The 23,351-nt window shown below is 40.7% G+C and overlaps 1 protein-coding gene and 2 non-coding genes across 3 annotated transcripts; all 3 read right to left on the bottom strand.

Moving 5' to 3' along the window:
* Positions 1-201: 201 nt before the first annotated feature.
* On the bottom strand, positions 202-17,597 carry HSPA9 (heat shock protein family A (Hsp70) member 9). The gene is made up of 17 exons (XM_060636005.3): positions 17,407-17,597; positions 16,050-16,108; positions 15,675-15,762; positions 14,690-14,871; positions 13,383-13,507; positions 12,494-12,567; positions 12,298-12,404; positions 11,485-11,647; positions 10,914-11,006; positions 6,585-6,794; positions 5,051-5,278; positions 4,066-4,170; positions 3,354-3,471; positions 2,632-2,726; positions 2,235-2,327; positions 1,799-1,939; positions 202-1,483 (listed from the first exon to the last, which is right to left on the bottom strand). Exons 1-17 carry the CDS (start codon positions 17,485-17,487, stop codon positions 1,406-1,408), a joined length of 2,040 nt encoding a protein of 679 aa, XP_060491988.1. The 5' UTR covers positions 17,488-17,597; the 3' UTR covers positions 202-1,405.
* Positions 4,480-4,548, bottom strand: LOC132682599 (small nucleolar RNA SNORD63). The gene has a single exon (XR_009611771.1). It is a non-coding gene; the product is annotated as a small nucleolar RNA SNORD63 (small nucleolar RNA).
* On the bottom strand, positions 6,105-6,179 carry LOC132682598 (small nucleolar RNA SNORD63). The gene has a single exon (XR_009611770.1). It is a non-coding gene; the product is annotated as a small nucleolar RNA SNORD63 (small nucleolar RNA).
* Positions 17,598-23,351: the final 5,754 nt, after the last annotated feature.

The following is a 23,351-nucleotide window of genomic DNA, read 5'->3' as shown; positions in this document are numbered from 1 at the left end:
AGTGTCTTTTCAAGCACTGCTTTAACCTGATGCCAAGGATAAATCTTTAATAAAAAGCCACTAGTTCTTAAGGGGTGCTTTAGAAGTCCTTGAGGGGCTTAGTATCACAATGATTAGGAGACTCCAGAAGCATTCAGTGGGCAAGGGCTGACAAAGGTGCTAAGTATCTTCCAATATGCCATAAAACAATCCTTCACAAAGAATACAATCCCATAAGGTTCCCAAGTATTCGTGTAGCTGAAAACTTGAGCCTAGAATTTATTTTTCAAATGAATCCCCAGAAGTGTTTACATGGGTGTTAAGAACACTTAATTTTCCAGGAATGTAGTGGTTGTATAAACAATCTACATTAGAACATCATATTGACTTAAGTATACACGAATTTCACTTCTAGATAATCACAAAATAAAAGGAGGTATTACACCTGATGAGGTCTAAGCCCATGTTCTTAACTGACATTCCTTTGGGCATGGTAGAGGGCAGTAATCCATGAAAGGAGGGGGGAGTCCGCTGGAAGACCACTGGTTAGGAAATGAATCTTAACACTAATCAGTTCCTGATGTTATCAAACCACTGAAATCCTAGGGCTTACTATTGGACATGCTTCTTGCAACCTGAAAATAGTAGCCCTAGTTTCGATGCTAGACAAAAAGATTGTTGAATGGCTTTAGGTCAGGGAATTGGGAAATATGATTCATGTCCTTTTCCTGAAGCTAAATCTCAGAACCTCACTTCTCATAAATAAGAGATCAAGATGCTTTTCATTTATTTTTAAAAATCCATACTGGATCAAAAAAGCAATCAAGGATACAGGTGCCAGACACAGGCCAGAAGGTAGCTAGAAAAGTATGCCTTAGGAAAGTTAGGGAGCCCTACTACTACCTTTTTTAAAGCTGCACTTAACATCTATTTTCCCATTGATCTACCTTCTCCTGCCCTACCTCCCAACATGGCACAGCTGGCTTGCCTTGCAAGGCCTCAGTTGAAGAATCCCTCATACACATAGGCTGGTTTAGCAGTTTCAACTGACTGGAAGGATCTCATCCCCATATGGTCTGAGAGGGCATTCCAGGTTTATGGGTAAGTACCTTCTTTATTGAGATGGTTTCACCTCTTGAAAATATGGCTACTAAAGCACAAAACAGTGTTTTTATAATGATCAATAAATCATCTTCCCCTCCCTTTACATGCAGTTGAAAATTAACTAGGGACAGAGTACTGTGAACTTTGTATGGTTGGAATTCTCATTAAATGATCATTAGCTAATGGTTGCTGAATTTACATATTAAGGAAATTATATATAGAATACTGCAAAAACACAGTAAAAGACTGAAATTTGCCCATTTCTGCTCAGGAAGTTTCTTCACTCCCAAGCGTCATAATTTGACTCCAAAGTTTATTGGTATTACTGTTTCTCCTCCTTTTGATCTTCCTTTTGTTCCCCAGTGCCAGAACTTCCAGAGCCTTCTCGCTCAGATGCCATCTGTTAAGAAAATATTGGAGAGCAACTCATTTAAAGTGGACAGTTTGCTCTTTGATAAACTAAAAAAGGGGGCATATCCTGCCTATTTTACTCTCCCTCCCTTCTTGTACTCTATTGATGGTTTCTGTGAGTCCCTCCCTTTGACTGCCATCACCGCCCCCTCCCAAAGCAGAGTCAAGAAAGCCAGAGTATTTCCAACTCCAATATTCCCAGTTCTATAAACGGCCATGTAGAGTGCCACCAGTGACAGTAATTAACAGCAGTTCTATTAAGATGAAGTTAGGCACAAATTCACTCAACAAAATGTCCTTGTACCTTTTTGTATGCCATTTCGAAGAGCTTCAGTGATGCTTGCTGAAGGGAAGATGCTGCCTGCCTTATGTTTTCTCCCGTTTCACTGTCTTTTCGAGCCAGAAGTTCCCTCATTTTGGAAATCTCTTCTTTTAGCTTGTTGCACTTAAAAACAAAACCAAACTCTTTCTCTGGGTTTCTTATCCCATTTTATGTAGAGTAATACTCAGAAACATTAAAAAACAAATTTCTATCCTTGACAGAACTCCTCTTTAAAAGTGTATCTCAATTTCCTTATTTATCAAATGGCCCCAACTGAAGTCTGTGTGAAAAATGTGAATAAAAAGCCCGAGAAACAAAAACACCACTAGATTCCTATCAAGATTCACACAGAAAAACAAACTTCATTGACACTGGTGACAATGCCTAACTTCTTGAACTATTTTAAGAGAGGACTCACTTCATCAGCAGGCAACTGGTCCTTGAATTCTTCCATTTTTGTTTCTGTGTCATGAATGATTCCTTCAGCCATATTAACTGCTTCAACTCGTTCCTAGGAGAAATTATAAATTTAGTATGAAGACTTCCCAACCAACCAGTTAGAACATGCTGATACATAATTACATAATAAAGACAAATTACTGTGGTCTGAAGTAGTCTAGGATGTCTGTAAGTGATTTTATCTTATTGTATAACACAAAAATTTTGATGTGGAAATGAGAGTAAGAAAAGCATTCCACACAAAAGTTAGGAACAAAAAGAGAGCAAGGACAGATTCAAAGACAGACTAGAAAATCAACAATACATGTCCAAACTCCCACTTTCACCTCCCAGTTGCAGAGGCAGAAAATAGTTACCTTCTTTCGTCGGTCTTCCTCAGCATACTTTTCTGCATTTTTAACCATATTTTCAATATCATCTTTGCTTAACCCACCAGAAGACTGGATCACAACTAGAGTGAAATAAAAGCATCTTGTTACTTCCCAGATAAAATTATCTGCCTCTTTCTCTGTATTAAGAAAAAGAACACTCCTGGGGCACCTAATGATTCAGCTGGTTAAGCATCTGACTCTTGATTTCCGATCAGGTCATAATGGAACAATTCATGACCTCGAGCCCCATGTCAGGCTCTGCACATTGGAGCTTGCACTCTCTCAAATAAACTTAAAAAACAACAACAAAACCCCACCAAAACTTAAAAAAAATATTCCTGTTCAGAGTAGCCAATCTTGATGTATGATGATGAAGTATTATGTATATATATTACGAATAAGAGAAATACCGTTGTCCTATAACAAACAGAAGGAAACCAAGGATCTGAAATCCACAAAGACCATTTGTTCTGCCTGCCTACCAAAACTTCAGCAATCCAGAAGCCCAGTGCTTGCCCATTTGTGGTAATAAATACATCTGTTAATGTGAATCTGATGACCAAGGAGAAAAGGGGCAAAAAGGACTCATTGCCTCCCCCAATCCCCCCGAGGCTGGGAGAAAACACATGCACAATCTAGAAGGTCTAGTTCTCAGAGGAACTTCAAGGTCCCTTGTCTCTTAGAGTCTGATAAATAAGAACACTTACTCTGCTGCTCACGTCCTGTGCCCTTATCTTTGGCTGAAACATGTACAATCCCATTGGCATCAATGTCAAATGTAACTTCAATCTGAGGGACTCCACGAGGGGCTGGGGGAATTCCAATCTAAAATAGAGAAATATGCAGCATTAAAAGCTCCTCTCTCAAGAGGTCCGGTGCCCTATTTCCAAACCTATATATACAGTCTCTGGGTAAAGTAACTTGTTCCTGGGAGCAACAAACAATACTTAAAATGTATAAAAACACACATTTATAAATAAGAATAGTAGTTTCATTACTACCTTAAAGAACCAGGGCTTAAGCCAGTGAAGTTGGCTACAGCAAGTAACCATAATGACCGTGTATACCTAAGGGACACGCTGAATGAGAGGAAAACTGTCCATCATTGTTCACTAAGAACCAATAAACAATGCTCACTAGGAGCCAATATCAAATGCCTTAAATTAATAATTGGGGAATTTTTCCTAACATTCTATTTCCCTAGCTCTTATATTTACCAACTTCCTAAGGCATCAGGAACAAGCAAAACTTTCAGGAAAAACTGAAGCCATGGATATCCAGTTGCAAAATTCATCTGTACACCGAACTAAGGTAACACAGACAAGGTCCCTGTGTTTTAGTTTTGGTAATGTTATTAAGAATTATAATTTAGTCTAAGTTTATAGAAAAAGCAAAGTACTCAGGATTCCTGATACCTACCAAAGTAAACTGTCCAAGAAGTTTGTTGTCTCCAGCCATCTCTCTCTCACCCTGACACACTTTAATCTCCACTTGAGTCTGACCATCAGCAGCTGTAGAAAACACCTAAGAGAGAAAAAAAACTCTGGGTTGGCAGTCTTTTTAGGCTACTCCCCTTAGAAAAGTGCAAGCCAAAGAAAGAAATTCCCATCTCAACACTTAAGAATCCCATGTTCAGAACAAAGGCTTTTGTTTTTGCAGGGGAATAGGATTAGTACAGCCAAAGAGTATACAGTAGCTATTGTTTCAGCTAAGCAAATGCACTAAACAAAGATGCAGCAGCATTAGCAAAGGCGTCCTCAAAAGGAGCTAAAGAAAATGGGATGTTGAAACATGCTCATTTGAGGAAAGAGGTCAGAGACATGACATGTATTTTATGCTCAGTCACAGGAAGTCACCACATAGTTTTCTTCAGAATGATGTATTGGCAATACATCACTGAACAAATAGCAACAGCCATTAGCTATAACAGCTTTTCAGAAAAACAAATTGGGAAAGTCAGTAAACAATTCAGAATCTAAGACTAGCAAGCCATTGTCCAGATAGCCCTGGCTTGGTATCTCAGCATCTCCATCATTCACCCATAAGACAAGCACCCTCCCCTAATCTTCGCCAGGCCATTCTTTTTATTGCCTTTGAGAACAGAAGAAAACAAGGAAATTAGTCCCAAACGATGAAGCTCCTTTTGGAAAGTTATTTTAATACGGTGAAGGACACCACTGATACCTTCCCTAAAATTACTGCTAGCTAACAGGTAAGGAGAACATATTCAGGAACCAACAAAAAAAGAGAACAAAAAGCAAGATTCTTAGCACCCACATTCACCTAGTATGGACTCAAAAACAAAAAGCAGAATGTCCTAGGAAAAACTAAAAAAAGTGGGTATAATCATGTCCCTCACAGAACCTATATTCTCTGTGACAACGGAGGAGTAGGTGACTCTTACCTGGCTTTTCTTGGTTGGAATAGTGGTGTTTCTGTTGATAAGTTTGGTAAAAACACCTCCCAGAGTCTCAATACCCAGAGACAGGGGAGTGACATCCAGGAGCAGCACATCTGTGACATCACCAGCTAACACACCTCCCTGAATGGCAGCTCCAATGGCCACAGCCTCATCAGGATTGACTGCTTTGCTTGGGGCTCGGCCAAAGAGATCTTGTACAGTCTGCTGAACCTAAGCCACCAAGAAAAAAGAACCCGTCACCCACTACCAAGGGCAGCTACCCTTGGGAAGGGTAAAAGAGCACATGTGTCCCAAGACCACAACAAATCTCAGGATAAGCTGCTTCAGATCCAGGAATGTTCACTCACGTTACTATTTCATATTTGAGTTCTTAATGACCTCAGTGTGTCAAATACGGGCAACACTCATATCCTTTACTTGAGCATCAATCATAGCCCTTTTTAAAAATTTTTTATTTATTTTTAGACAGTTCAACCAGGGTAGAGGAGCAGAGAGAGAATCTCAAGTAGGCTCCATGCTCAGCGTGGAGTATGAGGCGGGGCTCAATCCCACGACACTGGGATCATAACCTGAGCTGTAATCAAGAGTCAGACGCAAAACGGACTGAGCCACCCATGCGCCCCATTTTGTCCTTTTAAATTTGAGAAGGAGCTGCTTAACTTTTGTTACTGGGTTTCCTATACAACATATTAAATTAGAAATACAGGCTGCAAGACATCAAGACTTAGATATAGTTCAATTCCCCTTCTACAGATCAACTAAAAACCACCTTAAAAGAGCAGTGCTAATTCAATAATTCAACATTGTTGCTAATGTGAGGCATGTTCTTCTCTCCAGCTTATTTTACTAATGTTAGAAAAAACTGCTACTTAAACAGCATCTGGGGTAATTTGTTAACATAAAGATATTTTCCTGGTCCAAAGCCTCCATTTTTTTCTCCATGTTTACTCTGTGCAGATTTTCCTAAGCCCATGAACTCCAAAGGAAATTACTATTCTATTCAAGCTATACAGCAAAAATGACACCTTCAACAGGTTGTGCTCAGTCATTAGTTTTCCACACACCTATCTTATCAGAATGATGTGTTGATAAATAATATGCATCATCGCACAAATCTCTGTTGAGGTGATGCAGTTAGAAACCCAAAATATTATGCTGTAAACACATGTATCCAAAACTGCATGTAGAGACTAGATAGTACCAAGGTTTTAAGCTATCTCTGATCTCCAACTTTGAGAAATACTTGGTTTATAAAAATATCCCAAGAATGAAGTTCAGGATCTTCCATGCTACCACCCAAAGACATTTTGCCCTTCCTGATCCTTTTTCTGAAACCCTTTTAAAAAGAGGCCACAAAAGACCTCTGGTGAGGGCATAAATTGCGTTCAAAGATCCCTTCAGGTCACTGTGGCAGAAAGGCCATGTACTCATGTTCCTACACAAATCATCTATCCAGAGAAAACATTATGTGCTTGCCCTCTCTGCTTTCCATGCCAAGGATTCCATGGGTCCATACCTTGGGCATCCTAGTCATGCCACCAACAAGAATCACTTCTCCTATGTCACTCTTGCTGACTTCTGCATCTTGCATGGCTTTTTGACATGGGGCAATTGTCCTCTTGATTAGATCCGTAACAATCCCTTCAAATTGAGCCCGGGTCAGCTTCATATTCAAATGCTTGGGTCCAGAAGCATCCATCGTAAGATATGGCAAATTGATGTCGGTCTGCAAAGGTAGCAGGGAAAGCAATACTGGTGACGTTTCTTTATTACTTCAATTAAAATAAGACCATACCCTCACGAGGAAGACTTTGAAAGCTATAGAGAGAGTAAACCCACTTTGAAGGAACAGCCACAAACACAATGACTCTTTAAGATTCAACTCCTGCTCAGGTCATGATCTCAGAGTTCAGGAGGTCGAGCCCTGTGCCTGGCTCTGTGCCTGGGATTCTCTCACTGCCCCTTGCTCATTTACACCACCCCTCCTTTTCAAAATTAAAAAGATTCAACCTATGATCTTCCCAGAGGCAAAAATTTTAGAATCTGTTATCAACAATGAAGAATGAAATAGTGGGACTGAGTCAGTTAAGTATCTATGACCCTTAACTTTGGCTAAGGTCATGATCTCACAGTTTGTGGGTTCGAGCCCCATGCTGGCCTCTGCACTGACAGTGTGGAGCCTGCTTGAGATTCTCTCTGACCCTCCCTTGCTCACGCTTTCTCTCGCTCTCAAAATAAACTTAAAAATGTACACACACAAAAAGTAAGTCAAAAGCATGCTCTGAACCAAATAACTTGCCTCAAGCCAAGGCTTTCTAAGTTTCAGGAAGATGGTTAAGGAAGCTACAGAAATACTAAAGATACCTACACCAGGATTGACTTTACTGCCATCACATTCATGGAAAGCAGCAAACGCTGCTATAGCCATACCATAATAAAGGTATCCTAATAGGGCCTACATTCAGACTATTTAGACTAACCAAACTCCTCACTAAACATGCGGAAACACGTCTCAACGTGGACCCTCAGGAACAAAATTGTACCTCCCCTCCAATTTCATATCAAAGCAAGGCTGAAGCAAGGCTGGCAGGAAACAGACTGAAAGGGAGCAAACCCATTACCATCTCTCATCAGGTAAACTACTTTTGGCATTTAAATGCTTAATAAATAGTGAACGAGTTAACACATCTTTTGTAGGAACAGTGCTACTGAGTATTGCTTTAAAGAACACCATCCATCACTTCTCAGCCTTTTGGCTAAGATCAAGTGTAAACAACACCACTGACGATTTCCTTCTTTCTTTGCAACATTATTAATAAACTAAATCAAAAACAATTAAATTAGCTAAACTAATGCAATCCAGGGGGTGCCTGGATGGCTCAGTTGGTTAAGCATCTGACTTCAGGTCAGGTCATGGTCTCAGCGTTCCTGAGTTCCAGCCCCACATCGGGTGAGCTAGGGCCCTGCTTCGGGATTCTCTCTCTCTCTGCCCCTCACTCATTTGTGCTTTCTCAAAACAAAAAAAACAACCAAGCAAACTTTAAACCAATGAAATCCAACAGAACTTTCTGTGGCAATGGAAATGTTCTGTATTTGTGCTGTTCAATTTAGCAGCCACTAGCCACGTATGGCTCAGCATTTGAAATACAGGCAATACAACTGAGGAATGCAATTTTAAATTTTTATTTAATTGTAAAAGCCCACACACGGACATTGTATCAATGCAATTCTATATGCTGTATGGTAATGACAATCTGAACAATTCCAGGACTCTCAATCCTCAAAACCCAGTTTGTCACTAAGCTTTGTCGCTTCTCAAATTCAACACTACCTCTATTTCCCTCCAGTCCAAGTCCTTCCTCTCACCACCACCTGACCATGTGCTACAGCCTCCCAATGTTCTCCCACTTCCACTCAGGCTACCTCTGCTACAGGACCCCTCCTGACCCCAAACAAATTTCCACTCCACCTCTGCCAGAGCACTTTTCACAAACCCATATCTGGCCATGTTACTGCCCTTAATTTAGGTTTTCACTAGGGTGTCTGGGTGGCTCAGTAGGCGGATCATACGACTCTTGATCTTGGGGTTGTGGGTTTGAGCCCCACGTTGGATGTAGGCACTACTTAAAAAAAGAAAAAAAAAAAAGTTTTCACTGGTTTATATTCCCTCTTCTCAGAATAGACCCAGATCCCAAATCTATCAAGCCTCTACCCTCAGGTTCTGCAGTTACCCTGCCTATCTGCTCTTCGAACACACTAGCCTTTTCTCAGAGCCTCATACTTACTTGTCCTAGTATCTTTTCCTGATCAACTCATCTCACCGAGCACTCCTTGTGAGGTCAAACACCTCTGTCAGCTTTCTCTTACAATTAGAAACCAAACTTTGTTTTTTTACCACATTAGTAACTTACTATAGAATACTATTTATAACATGTCCTAAACACGTTTCAATTTAGTAATCCTCACAAATCAAAGAGAGAAACTGGCACTATTATTCTCATTTTGTAGGTAAGAAAACAGAAATGTTAAATAATTTACCTAAGGCCACAGATAGTAAGTGATGAAATAGGACTTGAATCCCAGCAGTCTGCCTAGGGAGCTACTCTTAACCTATCACATTACTTCTGGTTTGACTGTTGTTAATCTCACGTCCTAATTAATACCTATCTCTCCACACCACACTGTAAACCCACAGAGGTAATGCTTCTAGGAATTTACTCTGGAGATTTACAATTACACATGCACAAATATTAACATACAAGAATGCTGAACAAACTTTGTTGTAATATCAAAATGCTGGAAAACAATCCAAACTCTACCAGTAAGATACAGTCACAGTAAAAACCAACGTCACCCTCCACAAATTGTCAACTCCTGGGACGAATTTTAAGCTATCTTCTGGCATCCCATAGTTTAATTCTAATCCTAACCACTGTATGTTGCAAAGTTCTGCCACTCTGTATGACGGCAGGGATAAAGTAACACCATTAACACCATGGATAACTCTTGTATAACTCGTCATAGCTACTTTAAAAAACATTTCTTTAAGGTGCACTTGAGTGGCTCAGTCAGTTGTGTCCAAGTGTTGATTTTGGCTCAGGTCATGATCTTGTGGTTCTTGAGTATGAGCCTTTTATCGGGCTCTGCTCTGAAAGAAGCCTGCTTGGGATTCTCTCTCTGCCCCTCCCCTGCTTGCACTCTCTCAAAACAAATTGAAAGAAAAAAAAATTTTTTTAACGTAAAAAAAAAAAAAAAAAAATCCAGGTTCAAAAGAAAAAAACCCAAAAAACAAAAACCAAGTTTTTCCACATTGGATCACTCAGTACGGGTGATCAAATCATCAACTCAAGGAGTGACATGCTCCGCTTTCCTGCTGCCACTTGAGAAACCAGAAACAAATTTGCCTTTCAACTACCATGTTCATATAGTTCTATTATTAATGCCTAAGGCAAAGTGAAGCTTCACCTCTCAGAACTGGAGCAACACAGCCTAACACTTAAACAGATGCTGAGCAACTCTAATGCTAACAGAAATAAATGTGCCCAAGTGTATATACCCCAGCCTTCAGCCAGGTTTCATAGCTCACTTTCTGGATTGCTGATCCAAATAATTAAATGAGACAATTAGAGACTCACACAAAGACATGTCTTAAGTGAAGACATTAGCAATTATTAGAGAAACCTATTATTTCTAGGCTAGTGATTCCCATTTTGCACACTACTAAATCTAGATTTTAAAATCAGAATCTTGGGGTGCCTGGGTGGCTCAGGTGGTTAAGCATCCGACTTCAGCTCAGGTAATTATCTCACAGTACATGAATTCAAGCCCTACATCAGGCTCTGCGCTGACAGCTTGGAGCCTGGAGCCTGCTTCAGATTCTGTGTCTCCATCTTTCTCTCTTTGCTCCTCCCATGCTTGTGTTCTGTGTTTCTCTCTCAAAAATCAATAAATGTAAAAAAAAATTTTTTTTTAAATCAGTATCTTTAGGGGTACATGGGTAGTTCAGTAGGTTGAGTGTCCCACTTAGACTTAGGTTGTATCTCATGGCTCATGGGTTCAAGCCCTGCATTTCATGATGTTGAGATCGATCCCATGTCGAGCTCTGCACTGAGTGTGGAGCCTGCATGGGATTCTCTCTCCTCCCCTCCTGTGCTTGTGTACTAAGAATAAACTTCTAAGAAAAACCAAAACCAAACAAAAATACACTGTTCCTTTGTTCATGGACAGGCTTTTACTGCCACCTAGAAAACTATAAAAGATTAGATAGAAATTGCACCAAGAATATGCTATTCAAATAAACTAAGGCTGGAAACATTAAGACTGTTGGGACTCATCCACATCCCACCTGCACAGATGAGGAGAGTTCACACTTAGCCTTCTCAGCAGCTTCCCGAACCCTCTGAAGTGCCATGTTGTCTTTGGTCAAATCAACCCCCGTCTACAAAATGAAAACACGTAATACTAACGTTAATGAGGTGACGAATACTATTTAGACTACAACGATAAGGTATGATAACTTAAAGTAAAGCCCTGTCTTTATAAACAAACATGAATCACTCACTGCCCTTAAAAGTCTGTAGGAAAAAGAAATCTTATTCTTCAAATTGTGTCTGGAGCCAGAGGGCTGATCTAATCTTAGTTCTTTCGAGCCATTGGGTTCTGGATCCAAATAGGAGTGCCCAGAATTCCTCTTCCAATATTATACAGAGTACCATACCCTCTTCAACCTGTTGTGGATTCCCAAGCTAAAGCTACAACAACCAGAATGGTTCAGTCTACCCGTGAAACTGAAACGCAATTCTTTCAGTGCCGTTCCATGTTCTATTAAGGGCAAAAAGTCATAAAGCAAATAGTCATCTGAATAAAGAAATTCTCACCATCCCAATGTCTACATATGAAATATACTGGTAACCAACCTCTCTCTTGAACTCCCTCACAATGTGTCGCAGCAAGGCCTGGTCAAAGTCTTCACCACCTAAGAACGTGTCTCCATTGGTAGACTTCACCTCAAACACTCCTTTCTGAATTTCCAGGATAGAAATATCAAAAGTTCCACCACCTAAATCATATACAGCAATTCTAGAAAGACAAAAGAGGTGGTCTTAAGGGAGAACACCTATCACTAGGGTATAAATTTTAACAACCAAAGGAACATAAACCTGATTATTTTCCCTGTACTATAGTTAATTATAAAATTGGATAACTGCCTAAGTGACAGGTATATGAACATGTGGCACGAATAGCTAACTGTAAAATATAGAGCTGAAATACATTTTAAAACTGGGGTGCCTGGGTGGCTCGGTTAAGCGTCCGACTTTGGCTCAAGTCATGATCTCAGGGTCTGTGAGTTCAAGCCCCGCGATGGACTCTGTGCTGACAGCTCAGAGCCTGGAGCCTGCTTCAGATTTTGTGTCTCCCTCTCTCTTTGTTCCTTCCCCGCTCCTGCGTGCTCTCAAAAAACATAAACATTAAAAAAATAAAGCAAAATTGACGATATTCAATCACTTTTTCCTTAAAGTAGGCTCCATGCCCAGTGTTGGGCTTAAACTCACACCCCCAAGATCAAGAGTCGCATGCCCAACCAAATGGTCCAGCCAGACATTCCCAAAACCATACTTTTGAACAAATACTTGCCAATATGCATGCTAAGGGGGGAAAAATGATCACAGCCCAGTACTTCCATAGGTGAAGTCCCACAAACCTGGGTGGAGTTTACTGCACAAACTTACATTTTATCTTCCGATTTGTCTAGACCATAAGCCAGAGCAGCAGCTGTAGGTTCATTAATTACCCGAAGCACGTTTAGTCCAGATATCTGGCCAGCATCTTTAGTGGCCTAAAAAAAAAGAAAAAAGCATTTTCCACCTTGTGTCCTAAATATCATCAATACAGTCTTGATATTTTCAGAATGTCAAATGAACTCACCTGTCTCTGGGAGTCATTGAAATAAGCTGGAACTGTGATCACAGCATTTTTTGCTGTATGCCCCAAGTAATTTTCTAGAAAAGAATAAAAAAATGAAATACATTCATGACATTCTGTCCTATGAAACAGGTAAAAGAATTACTAATGTAGGGGTGCCTGGGTGGTTTAGTCGGCTGAGCGTCCAACTTCGGCTCAGGTCATGATCTCGCGGTTCATGAGTTCGAGCCCCGTTGTCAGGCTCTGTGCTGACAGCTCAGAGCTTGGAGCCTGTTTCGGATTCTTTGTCTCCCTCTCTCTCTGCCCCTCCCCTGCTCACGCTCTGTCTCTCCTTCTCTCTCAAAAATAAATAAACATAAAAAAACAATTGAAAATAATAATAAAAAAAGAATTACTAATGGAGCCTAACAACCTGGGTCGTCATCCTGGAGCCACAGACAGCGCTCATCAGTTTTTTTCTGCATGTGACCTAACACAGAGAAACCCTGTAGGAAAATGCTCCAATTAAATCAATGGTTGAAAACCCAAGATCTCACCTTTAACATTATAGTGAAGGTTCAGCAGCTATAACGACCTATTCTTAGACTTAAAATAGCCACGAATTTCTCCAAATACGAAGTTTTACCAAGAGAGCCAAAAGGTTAATATGTAGTCTTTCAGCTTTCAATACAGAACACCACTCCTCTATATTGGAGAAGATAAATAAGCCCTGTTAGGAAAACTTTGAGGACAAATTCAGTATGTAGGGAAAATGTGAAGAGTAACAAAATTTTGCCAATTCTAGGTTTTCTGCATAATATTCACCCCAGACTCACACAAGGGACGCTGGAGTATATAAGTTAGGAACCATCCAGTTCTTCAAACTTGACAGATAGGAACCAAACCTTCTCACCTGCAGTCTCTTTCATTTTCATCAACACAAATGCTCCAATCTGACTTGGAGAATAGAGTTTTCCATGAGCTTCGACCCAGGCATCTCCATTGGAGGCACGGACAATTTTAAAGGGCACATTTTTACTGAAAGACACAAAAATTTTATTTGATAAAAATGTGCCAGTGCAACCTACCATGACAAGGCTACCATATACCATGAATGTCCATCTTTCATCCCAAGAGATCCATGGCCAAAAAATGACGACTTAAGAAATCCATTTAATGAAAACGTTTAGAAAGCAATCATTAACATCTAAAAACATCCTGGTTACACCTGAAGATTCTTTCCACCAAACTAAAGATTTGTGCCCCTGCTTTGGAAATTATTAAGAGTTACCAATGACCCAGCAAGTCCATTACTAAGAATCTACCAAGAAAAAAAGAAATGAAAACACATCCTTACAAAAACCTGTACATGAATTTATAACAGTATTCTTTAAGTTTATTTATTCTTTTCAGTAATCTCCACACCCAAGATAGAGCTTGAACCCACAATCCCAAGATCAAGAGTTGCATGCTCTTCTGAGTCAGCTGGGTACCCCTATGGTAGTATTCTTAATAGCCCTCAAATGCTCATTAACTGACAAACAAAATGCTGTATACAACTGACCCTTAACAGAGGTTCTAACTCCACCAGTCCACTTATATGTGGATATTTTTGAATCTATATAAAGTATTATAAACATATTTCCTCTTCCTTATGATTTTTCTCTAAGGTACTTTGTTGTAATATGATATATAACATACACAACACACAAAATGAGTGTTAATTAACTCCTTATGTCATCAGTAAGGCTCTGGTCAACAGTAGGCTTTTAGTCGCTAAGTTTCTGGGAAGTCAGAAGTTATACACAGATGTTCAACTGTATAAAAGGTTGGCACCACTATCTCCTGTGTTGTTCAAGGATCAACTGTATGTTCATACAAGTTGTTGGCCATGAAAAGGAATAAAGCAGGGATAGGTGTTTTAGCACGGAAAGACTCTGAAAACAGCTGATTCGCACATGATGTGGCCTTATGAATTTAACACCAATTTACATGGTCCAAAAATGACTAGCCAAATCTTCGTGTCACATCAATACATGGAAAAGACCTAATATGTGAAGGCAAAAGCTAATGTTTTTGAAGGAGGTATCCTTTCAGTAGGGCAGGACATGCCTCTAGGGACAATATGTACAATTACTAAGGTCAGATGCTCCAAGGATTTTGCTGAAACCATTCCTATGTGGGGCCTCTGGAAATAACTATGCTTTTCCTATTACTTACATGTCTTTCTGTACTTCAGGGTCATCATATCGCCGGCCAATGAGACGCTTGGTGGCATAGAATGTGTTGTTTGGGTTGGTGACAGCCTGTCGCTTGGCTGGCATGCCAACAAGTCGCTCACCATCTGCTGTAAAGGCCACAACTGAAGGGGTGGTTCTGGCACCTTCAGCATTCTCTAGCACCTAAAACTCCCAAAGTAAGACAAAGAATGAGGTTCTAGTCACCACTTTTTTTTTTTATCAATCATTTAAAGACACAAAACTGCTGCCAAATCACAAAACAAACGTTCAAGTACAGCACTAATAACCATGCTTTTCTGCTCTGTGAATGCTGATATAGCAAGTACCTACTACTGGAGACAGATGTAGATGTTTAAAGTATTTTTAGTCCTTCACTTTGAAACAAGTTACAACTAAAAACAAAAAAATGGAAAGATAATATAAATCACACCTTTCATACTAAGATATTGAAACCAGATCATCCTTCTTTCCATATGGGGGAATTAAATCTACTTCTAAATTTTTTTGTGCTGGTTACAAGTTTCATGCATAGGTAAAAGAAACTGCCAAGAAACCATTCAGAAATCCCAACTCTAAATCTTGAGAAGAACCCAGTGGGAATAAACTGTTTTGTGAACTAAGGAGGTCCTTCAGGGGAACAACCTCTACCATAGCAAGAGCTTCTAAGATGCAGCCTATGTGTTATGTGGAGCTTCACTTGCTTCTAAATAATCAACAACACAAGTCATACCAATTGGTGCTAATAGTAACTTAATAGTCTTTATACTAGGACACATTTAAATCCTAATAAGTCAAATCCATTCACTTTACAGCACATTGCAATTAAGCATAAAAGTTCACCTCAAAACAATCTTAAGAACTTAAATGCAGCTTTTAAAATACCCCTTATCTAAGCCACAGGGCCGAGAAAGCCAGATAGACTACTGACTACTAATATACGATCCAGAACTTCCAATAGTGCTCACCTTTGCTTGTTTACCTTCCATAACTGCCACACAAGAGTTGGTAGTGCCCAAATCAATACCAACAACTGCTCCCTTGATTGCTTCTGATCTGCAACACATATAAAATAATGCTATGGTTATTTTTACCATAATAGTGGTTTCCAGAATGGTTGCAAAAATAAATAATACTTGATATTGTGGGAATAATGGCATACTACAGAATCGTTCCAATTTTAGTGTATGTACTGCCGAAGCAAGCACGGCACACTACAGAATCTATAAATTAAAGCAGAAACATCACTTTTTTCTCAGTGTAAGAGTTAGTCACAAATTTAGAGACCATCACTGTAGGGTTTAACATTTATTATCTCTTACAGAAAATAAAGTTAGACTTACGCATAGTCCCGCCTTGAAACAATTCTAAAAGCCTCATGACTAAGGCCATTCCAGCCATCCTAAAAAAAAAAAAAAAAAATCAACCAACATTAAAACCAGAGCCTGTTCCCATTATTCTTCTGAAGAATACGAAGTTTCATTCTGGTAACGGTATATGTAAAACAAGATCTTACGTATAAGAGATACTGTGCCACTTAAACACCAAACAAATTTAATCAAGTATGAAATTTCTAAAGGACCCAGGAGAAAAAAGTACACATAAAATTGTCTTGAATTACATTGTAACAGGGTTCCTCAACCTTGGCCCTATGGATTTCTGAACCAAATCTGTTGTGGGGCACTGTTCTGTTTACTGTAGGACTTTTACCAGCGTCCTGTGTCTCTCCTGCTAGAAGCCAGGAGGTTCCCCAAGGTGTAACAAATTATCTCCAGATATTACCAAAAATACCCTCAGGAGGCAAAACTGTTCCTGGTTGAGAATCACCAGTACAAAACACTATTCAGATATTTCTTAATTTCACTGTCAGCAGCAGTGTACAGGTACCAAAGCCCCACGTAGGTATGTATTGTAGCTCCAGATTTAAATCATTCAGAAACATTTCCAGAGTTTGCCAAGCAAATGATTTAAGGGGACTAGGACTGGCAATCTTGGACAGTCAGTTTAGAGAAAAAAATTCAGAAGTTGCCTCCAACCAGGATCAAATCTAATCTCAGGATACTTCCAAGTCTTCTTTTTAACCCCATGCTGAGTGCAGAGACACAGTTCCCGCTCTCCAAAGATATGTTTGGATAATGAGCAACCACTCCATTGTTGGTACGTGGAAATAACAAATAGTACAACCAACCGTACGCCAAAGACTCTTAGAGAACTACATACAAATGTTCCTAAGCAAGAAAATCTGCACCTAACTTCTGATTTACTGAAATGGCTTTTCATCCTCCTTTTCATGATTACGGGGTCCTTGCACACGCTGTATTTTAGAGGAGGCGAACACTCGTCCTTCGACTTGTATACGTAAGTAATGGCTAAAATATCGGTTCCCTCCCAACTAAAATTGCGTCCCTCGCCCCCAAGGCCAAACCCGTCCAATCAGCAAGTGAACGGGCCGTCAGGACCACTACCCGTTACTTCCTAGAATAAAACTATTCTCTCGCAAGAGGTGTGACTCAGCAGAGCCCGAGACATGGAAGGAGAAAACCCTGAGTTAGGCCCTGAATCCGTAACAGAGATTACTCAAGGCCAGTTACCTTCTCCCCATCCTGATCTCTGCTGCACAATTCTGTCCCCGAACGGCTAGGCCTGCCGTAGCAGGTCAAGGCCGTGAGCCCCCCCGGAGGAGGCCCAGCAGTCCCTCACCTTGTGGCGGGCGGCTGTGGGGCCCCGGGAGACCGCGGCGCCGACGAGACGAGCTGCTGCGGCCCGGCTGGCACTTATCATGGCGGCTAGATGGTGGAAGTACGAAGCAGCAAATGCGCTCGGACGGCCGGAGCAGCGCGGCGCAGTAGTGGTAGCGCTTCTGGAAACCTCCAACCACGTGGGGTGGGGGGGTGGGGGCTAGTTGCTGACGCCTGGAGGACCACTCTTCCGCTGAAGCGTCGCCCGGGTTGCCTGACCAGAGAGTATGGGACCCCTACTCCCTGAGTTAGAGCACATGGCTAATACGCATCGCAGCATGATGGCTGGAAAAAGTATGACCTTTCGTTCCGGCTGCAGCAGGTCTGGGCTCAGTAAGTGGCGAGAGGGCTAGGAGAGGTTTAAAGGCAGCACTTTGGGCAGCCCCGGTCCTCGAAAACAGGAAAGACTCAAGGTCACACGGATAAATTGCGAACCGATTACAGAGGCCTTGCGTCAGTTGCGTGAGAGGAGGAGCCTGCTGCGCCTGCGCAGCTAGCATCCTGCCGCACGCCTAAGGCGCATGTGCTCAAGGCGTGGTGGAAACCGAGGTACTACAGCACTCATTGGATGCTTCAGCGCACGTGAGTTCGGCTCAGCTTGTATCCCGGGGCGAGCGCGGGCGCGTGCAGCATCCGCTAGGGTGGTCGTTTCCCGTACTCTAATTTTTTGAGTAACGGCGCCATCTTATCCTGGGCGTTTGTTCATTGAAAATCTGTGGCTCAGAGCAGATTTGTTGGTCTGCTCCGTCTGTTGTTCGTCTTTTGGTTACCTGTTGGCCGTCATTTGAACTACACCTGGATGTGCAGATCTCAAATTCATGCCGTTTACCACGGGGATCTCTGGTTTTGAGCTACTAACGCAGCCTTTCGTTCAGAGAATTGGGTTGAATTGAGCTAATTATCGTTCAGACCCTCAAAATAAAAAAATACTTGACCTTAGGTTCTTTGCCTGCGCCCCCGTCCCGCCCTCCCCTCGCCGCCTCTGCTGTGCTAGGCCTCACTGAAGCTCCTCAATCCCGTCTCAAACCTGCTGGTTTCCAGGAACAGAAACTGTGGGCTCTGTAACGAGATGTCAGTGGCCACTGCACCGTGATCAGTTTCAGTTTTGCAAAGAGGTAGGAGTCTCTGATAAAACAAACAGGTACTGGAGTGCCTACCATGTGTCAAGCACTGTTTTAAGTGGTGGAAATATAGTGAAAGCAAAACGTGAATTCACTAATGAGTTGACAGTGTCCTTGATTTCGAAGATGAAGCAACTTGGCTTTTAAGTCCTATTTCGAAGGAGGTGCTTTCCTCTTAGGCTATCACAGTTGTGTGAGGAATTGTGAAGGAAATGTTGGGGGAAGTTTGGGAGAGAAAGAACATAACTAAAGAGTGTACATTGTAAGGAGGATGGAAGTGGGAGTGAGAAACAGAAAAGGCAAACATAACATTGGTCATAACAGATGAAACATTGTAATAAAAGTTACACTCTTATCTAAGTCTTAACTATTATTTTTTAATTGTTACTAGTCTGCTTAATACCCTCATTTCTTCGGTTTTTTTAATTCCCTGAGAGGTAGACTTTTGACCCCTGTTGGTAGGGATTTGTATTCTAAAACAATATACTGATGGAAAAGAATGTAGATGATGTGGAAAATGCTGGGGTTTGGAGCCAACGCCCAAGAGAGAGTTATTGAGATGTTTTCGGTGCATAAAGGTTTTATCAAAGCACAGGGACAGGACTCGTGGGCAGAAAGAGCTGCACTGGTGTTGTGAAGGGTGACTGATGATATGCTTGGGAGTTGGGGAAAGCAAAGACCAGGGAAGTTTCCAAAAGGATTTTTGTGTGCTAAAGATTCACAGGATCCTGGAGGCCCAGCTATCGTCAAGCTAAGATTGCTTTTCTCTCTAGTAAAGCATTAACATTAAGACAGTTGGGATTTCCTGGAGGAATGTCATATTCTGCCTGTTGCAAATATTTGCTGGTGAGCTGTGGGTTAGAAGGAAACTTAATTTTATCTACATTTCTTTCTGGTTTTGTTCCCCACATCAGTAGAGGGGAAGGAGGTATGGTATTAAACATTGAAACAAAGTAGTAATTGATAATTTTGCATCTTTGTGTTGTGTACGTAGGGGAGGGAAGAGTTGAAGTGCAATAATTGGAGTAACTATAGTCTCCTCTTTTCCTTCTTTTATCAACTGGTTCTCTTAAGAGTTTGTTGTTGTTATTGTTGTTGTTGTTATTGTTGTTGCATTTTTCTAAAGTCCACAAAGTATTAATCAAAAGAATCCTGGAATCAAATGGTGTTATCTTTAGAGTGTCTGAGACAATGTTACTGTGGATGATAGAGGTTCCTGGTGGTTTCCCCAAGAGCCTGGCAAATATTTTCCATGACCACAAGGGGGATGTGGTAAGCTCTAGATACTCAAAGCTAGACCCTGAGAATGGGGCTGTATTGTATTTGCCAGTGTGAAGGACAGGTTTTTGGACTGCTTGGAAATTAACATGGCCTATAGCCTGAAGGCTTGAAGAAATGAGCCTGAGTCTAAAAAGAAATAGGATGCAAATGAATAAGAATGGACAGTTAGATCCACAGCCAGGTGATATAATTCTTCACCATACAGCACAGTACTGTATTTCATTTCTCTGCTGTCATCTCAGTGTCACACAGGAAAGTGAAAGGAGCCAGTACACGAGTTGCATGTGGGTAAATGTTTCCCAGACAGAACAGGCAGCTGTCCCAATACCTGTGCATACTATATTTTAAATTATATTCTAATTAGTATGATTAAGGGTTTGTTTGGTTTTTTTTTTGGCATATTTGAAGATTGAAAACTAGTTTCAATTGTTAAGTATTTAACTCCCAGCAGTTAATAGGAATTGTTATTAGATAGTAATCACTAATACTTGTTAACTGTTTACTTAAATGCCACATATTGTCCTAAATGCTTTATATACATTGTCTAATGAAGGCTTACCACAGTTGTTTTAAGTAGAATACTATCACTATTCCCATTTTGCATGTGGAAACTAGGGTTTAGAATGGTTGATGTGTTATATGGCTCACATAACAACTGACTGGTAAAGTCAGAATTTGAAGCTAGATTATCTGACTCCAGAACCTTTGTTGCTTCCCACTAGGCCCTGCTGCCGAAATGGGCCTCATCTTTTACCTCCACATACATGCAGAAGTTCAATTTTATAATATCAGCCTAATCCAGTATTAACAACAGTTATTTTAGTCAGTGGAATAGAAGAGTTCGAAATATTTTTTAAAAATTTTGTGTAGTTAAGATTGCAGAACAAACTGTAAAGTATAATCTATAATAGAACTCATAGAATCAAGTTTATATTTTTAAAGCAAAATGTCTTTAACTTGGTGACTCAGATGATGTTTTATTCACTTTTCCCAAAGACGAATATCCTGCTGTGGCACCTTCCATCTTCATGAAATAAAAATGTGGCATACTTTTGTCACTTTTGTTCTCCTTGTCACTTTTGTCAGTTTTGGAATTTTTTTTTCACTTTTGTTCTCCTTGGAATTTTTCATGTACCTGTAGCAGGTCTCAGGAGCCAGTTTGCACTTCTCCATGCTGGCATTAGCTACACTATATTGGAGCATATTACATGGTGTCACTCCATTCAAGTTTGATTCAACAGAACTTGCCCCAGTGAAGCGTAGGAAGTATTATGTCAGGTGATGTCTCTGTGCCCAGAGGTGACAATTACTAGGTTTCATTTTATATTGAAAGCCTGGGTAACCCACCAACCTGCCCTCCTTCCAAAAAGAGAAAAGAAAAATAGAGGATGACCCTGAAAGAAGAGTAAGCCAGCAATAAATGAAAATAAAGTGTCACTCTGTTTAGATAGGACATTTGCATTCCATTGATACTGCAGTCTCATTGCACAGGATAAAAATCAGCCTCACTCTGGATTTTCATTCAGGTTTGGAAAACAATTGGCTCTTGGATAGGTCCAGAACCAATGTTTTGAAGCACCTATTTGGGGAGGGAAGAGGGTCACCAAAAGCAGAGATTTGCTTTTCATGAAGAGCCATTTAATAGTTAATTTTTAAAGGTAAAGAAGGCCTTTCTGAATTTTCTAGCTTAAAGGGCTTTAATTTTAATTAATCTTCATTAGCATGGTATAGTGAAAGGACCCTTGAGCTAGAAGTTGATCTGAACTTGGGTTGTAGAAACACGGAAAGGAACTTAAGATCTCTTTTAAAGTCTAACCTTTCATTTAATAGATGAGGAAGATAAAGAACAACTGTGTTGCCCAAGGTCACACAGACAGTGTTAGCTTCTGCTCCATAGCCTCTCTTTTTACTTGGTATGGTTTTTAGAAATCACCCACATGATTTCAAATTAAATGTTCAATCAATACAGAACCTTTTTCAAAATCTTACAGACAACTCTGGCTTGTATATTCTTTGTCTTATCTTGTCCTCATTCCTGAAAGTACTGAGTTAGGGAGATTATGTCCACTATTTTTTCAGTTTCCCTGGATTACAGGCTCTCTATGTGAGGGGCTATTGGTTTCTAAGTTTCCCTACTGCTGCTCCCCAGCCATCAGGAGAGGATGTGCCCAGGTTTCCTTAGGTGATGAAGATTTAATTGAAGGCTAGTTGGGGAAATACACGCATTGTTTAGTATCCATAAAGCTAGAGTTTTGGAAGAACAAGGAGGGTGACTACTCTTCCTTAGGCCACAGGAGGACCTGGCCTATAGCAACCAGTTATTGGACCTCCCTCAGAAATGGGCTTTTGGGGGATGTCTGGGTGGCTAAGTCGGTTGAGCATCTGACTCTTGATGTTAGCTCAGGTCATGATCTCACAGTTGTGGGATCGAGCTCCATGTGGGGCTCTGCATTGACAGCCTGGAGCCTGCTTGGGATTCTCTCTCTCTCTCTCTCTCTCTCTCTCTCTGCCCCTCCCAGCTCGTGCTCATGCACACGCAAGCTCCCTCTCTCTCTCTCTCTTTCTCTCTCTCTCTCCAAAATAAATATTTAACAAAAACCCACTCTTAAGAAAGAAAGAAAAAGAAAGAAAGAAAGAAAGAAAAAGAAATGGGCTTCTGACATTCCCATTTGTACTGATTCGGCCCTTTTTGTGGCTCAGCTTCTTCATGCCTGCTTCTCTAATTCTTCTATTGTTCTAGTTCCCAAACATCAGTAGGAAGCTCTAAGCATCCCACTCCTAGAGATTCTAGTCCTGTAGGTCTGAGGTGGGTCAAGTAATCTGTGTGTTTAAGTTCCACAGGGAATTCTGATGGGGGTGGGGTGGGGCTTAAGGACCCACATCTTACTTAGAAATACCCCCAAGCACCATAGTGTCCTCTGGTCTCCAAACTTTTTTGTTACACATTCCTATTAGAAAAATATTTGAGCACACACCTCAATTATGTGTATATTTATGTATTTATAAACTATACACTTACATATATCTAGTACTATTATTAAACATATTTCAAATTCAAAATATAAGTAGAAAAGAAAAAAAATGTAAATATATTTGAATATTTTCTTCCTGTACCCCAGTGTATTCCTGGGGCTGCTTGCACCATCCTGGCTACCTTCCTACGTGGCTTGAACTAGTCATCCACAGGGAGTTCTGTTATTGTGTAAAGGCACAGAAAAGTGCCAAATTGTCTCAAGGGTCACTGGGTCAGTTTGTAGACCTTTGGTTTAGGTGCCAATTCCTTGTTTTATTTAACTAGCAATTGAGGGTAGGGTGGGGGTGGTGACTATGTATGTGACATGATGTGAAGCAAGCTGGTTTCCCTGGGAAGAGCCCTGTGACCCATTCTTTAGGGGAAAGGGGAATCTGTGAGCATGATAGTTGCTGGGGGGTTCATGAACACCTGTCTTCCACCATAGAATAACAAACTGCTACTGAGCGTGGCAAAGTACAAAGGCAACTCTAC

This window comes from Panthera onca, chromosome A1 (assembly GCF_046562875.1).
Source record: "Panthera onca isolate mPanOnc1 chromosome A1, mPanOnc1 haplotype 2, whole genome shotgun sequence".
Taxonomy (NCBI): domain Eukaryota; kingdom Metazoa; phylum Chordata; class Mammalia; order Carnivora; family Felidae; genus Panthera; species Panthera onca.
This window is presented reverse-complemented; position numbering and strand designations above follow the sequence as displayed.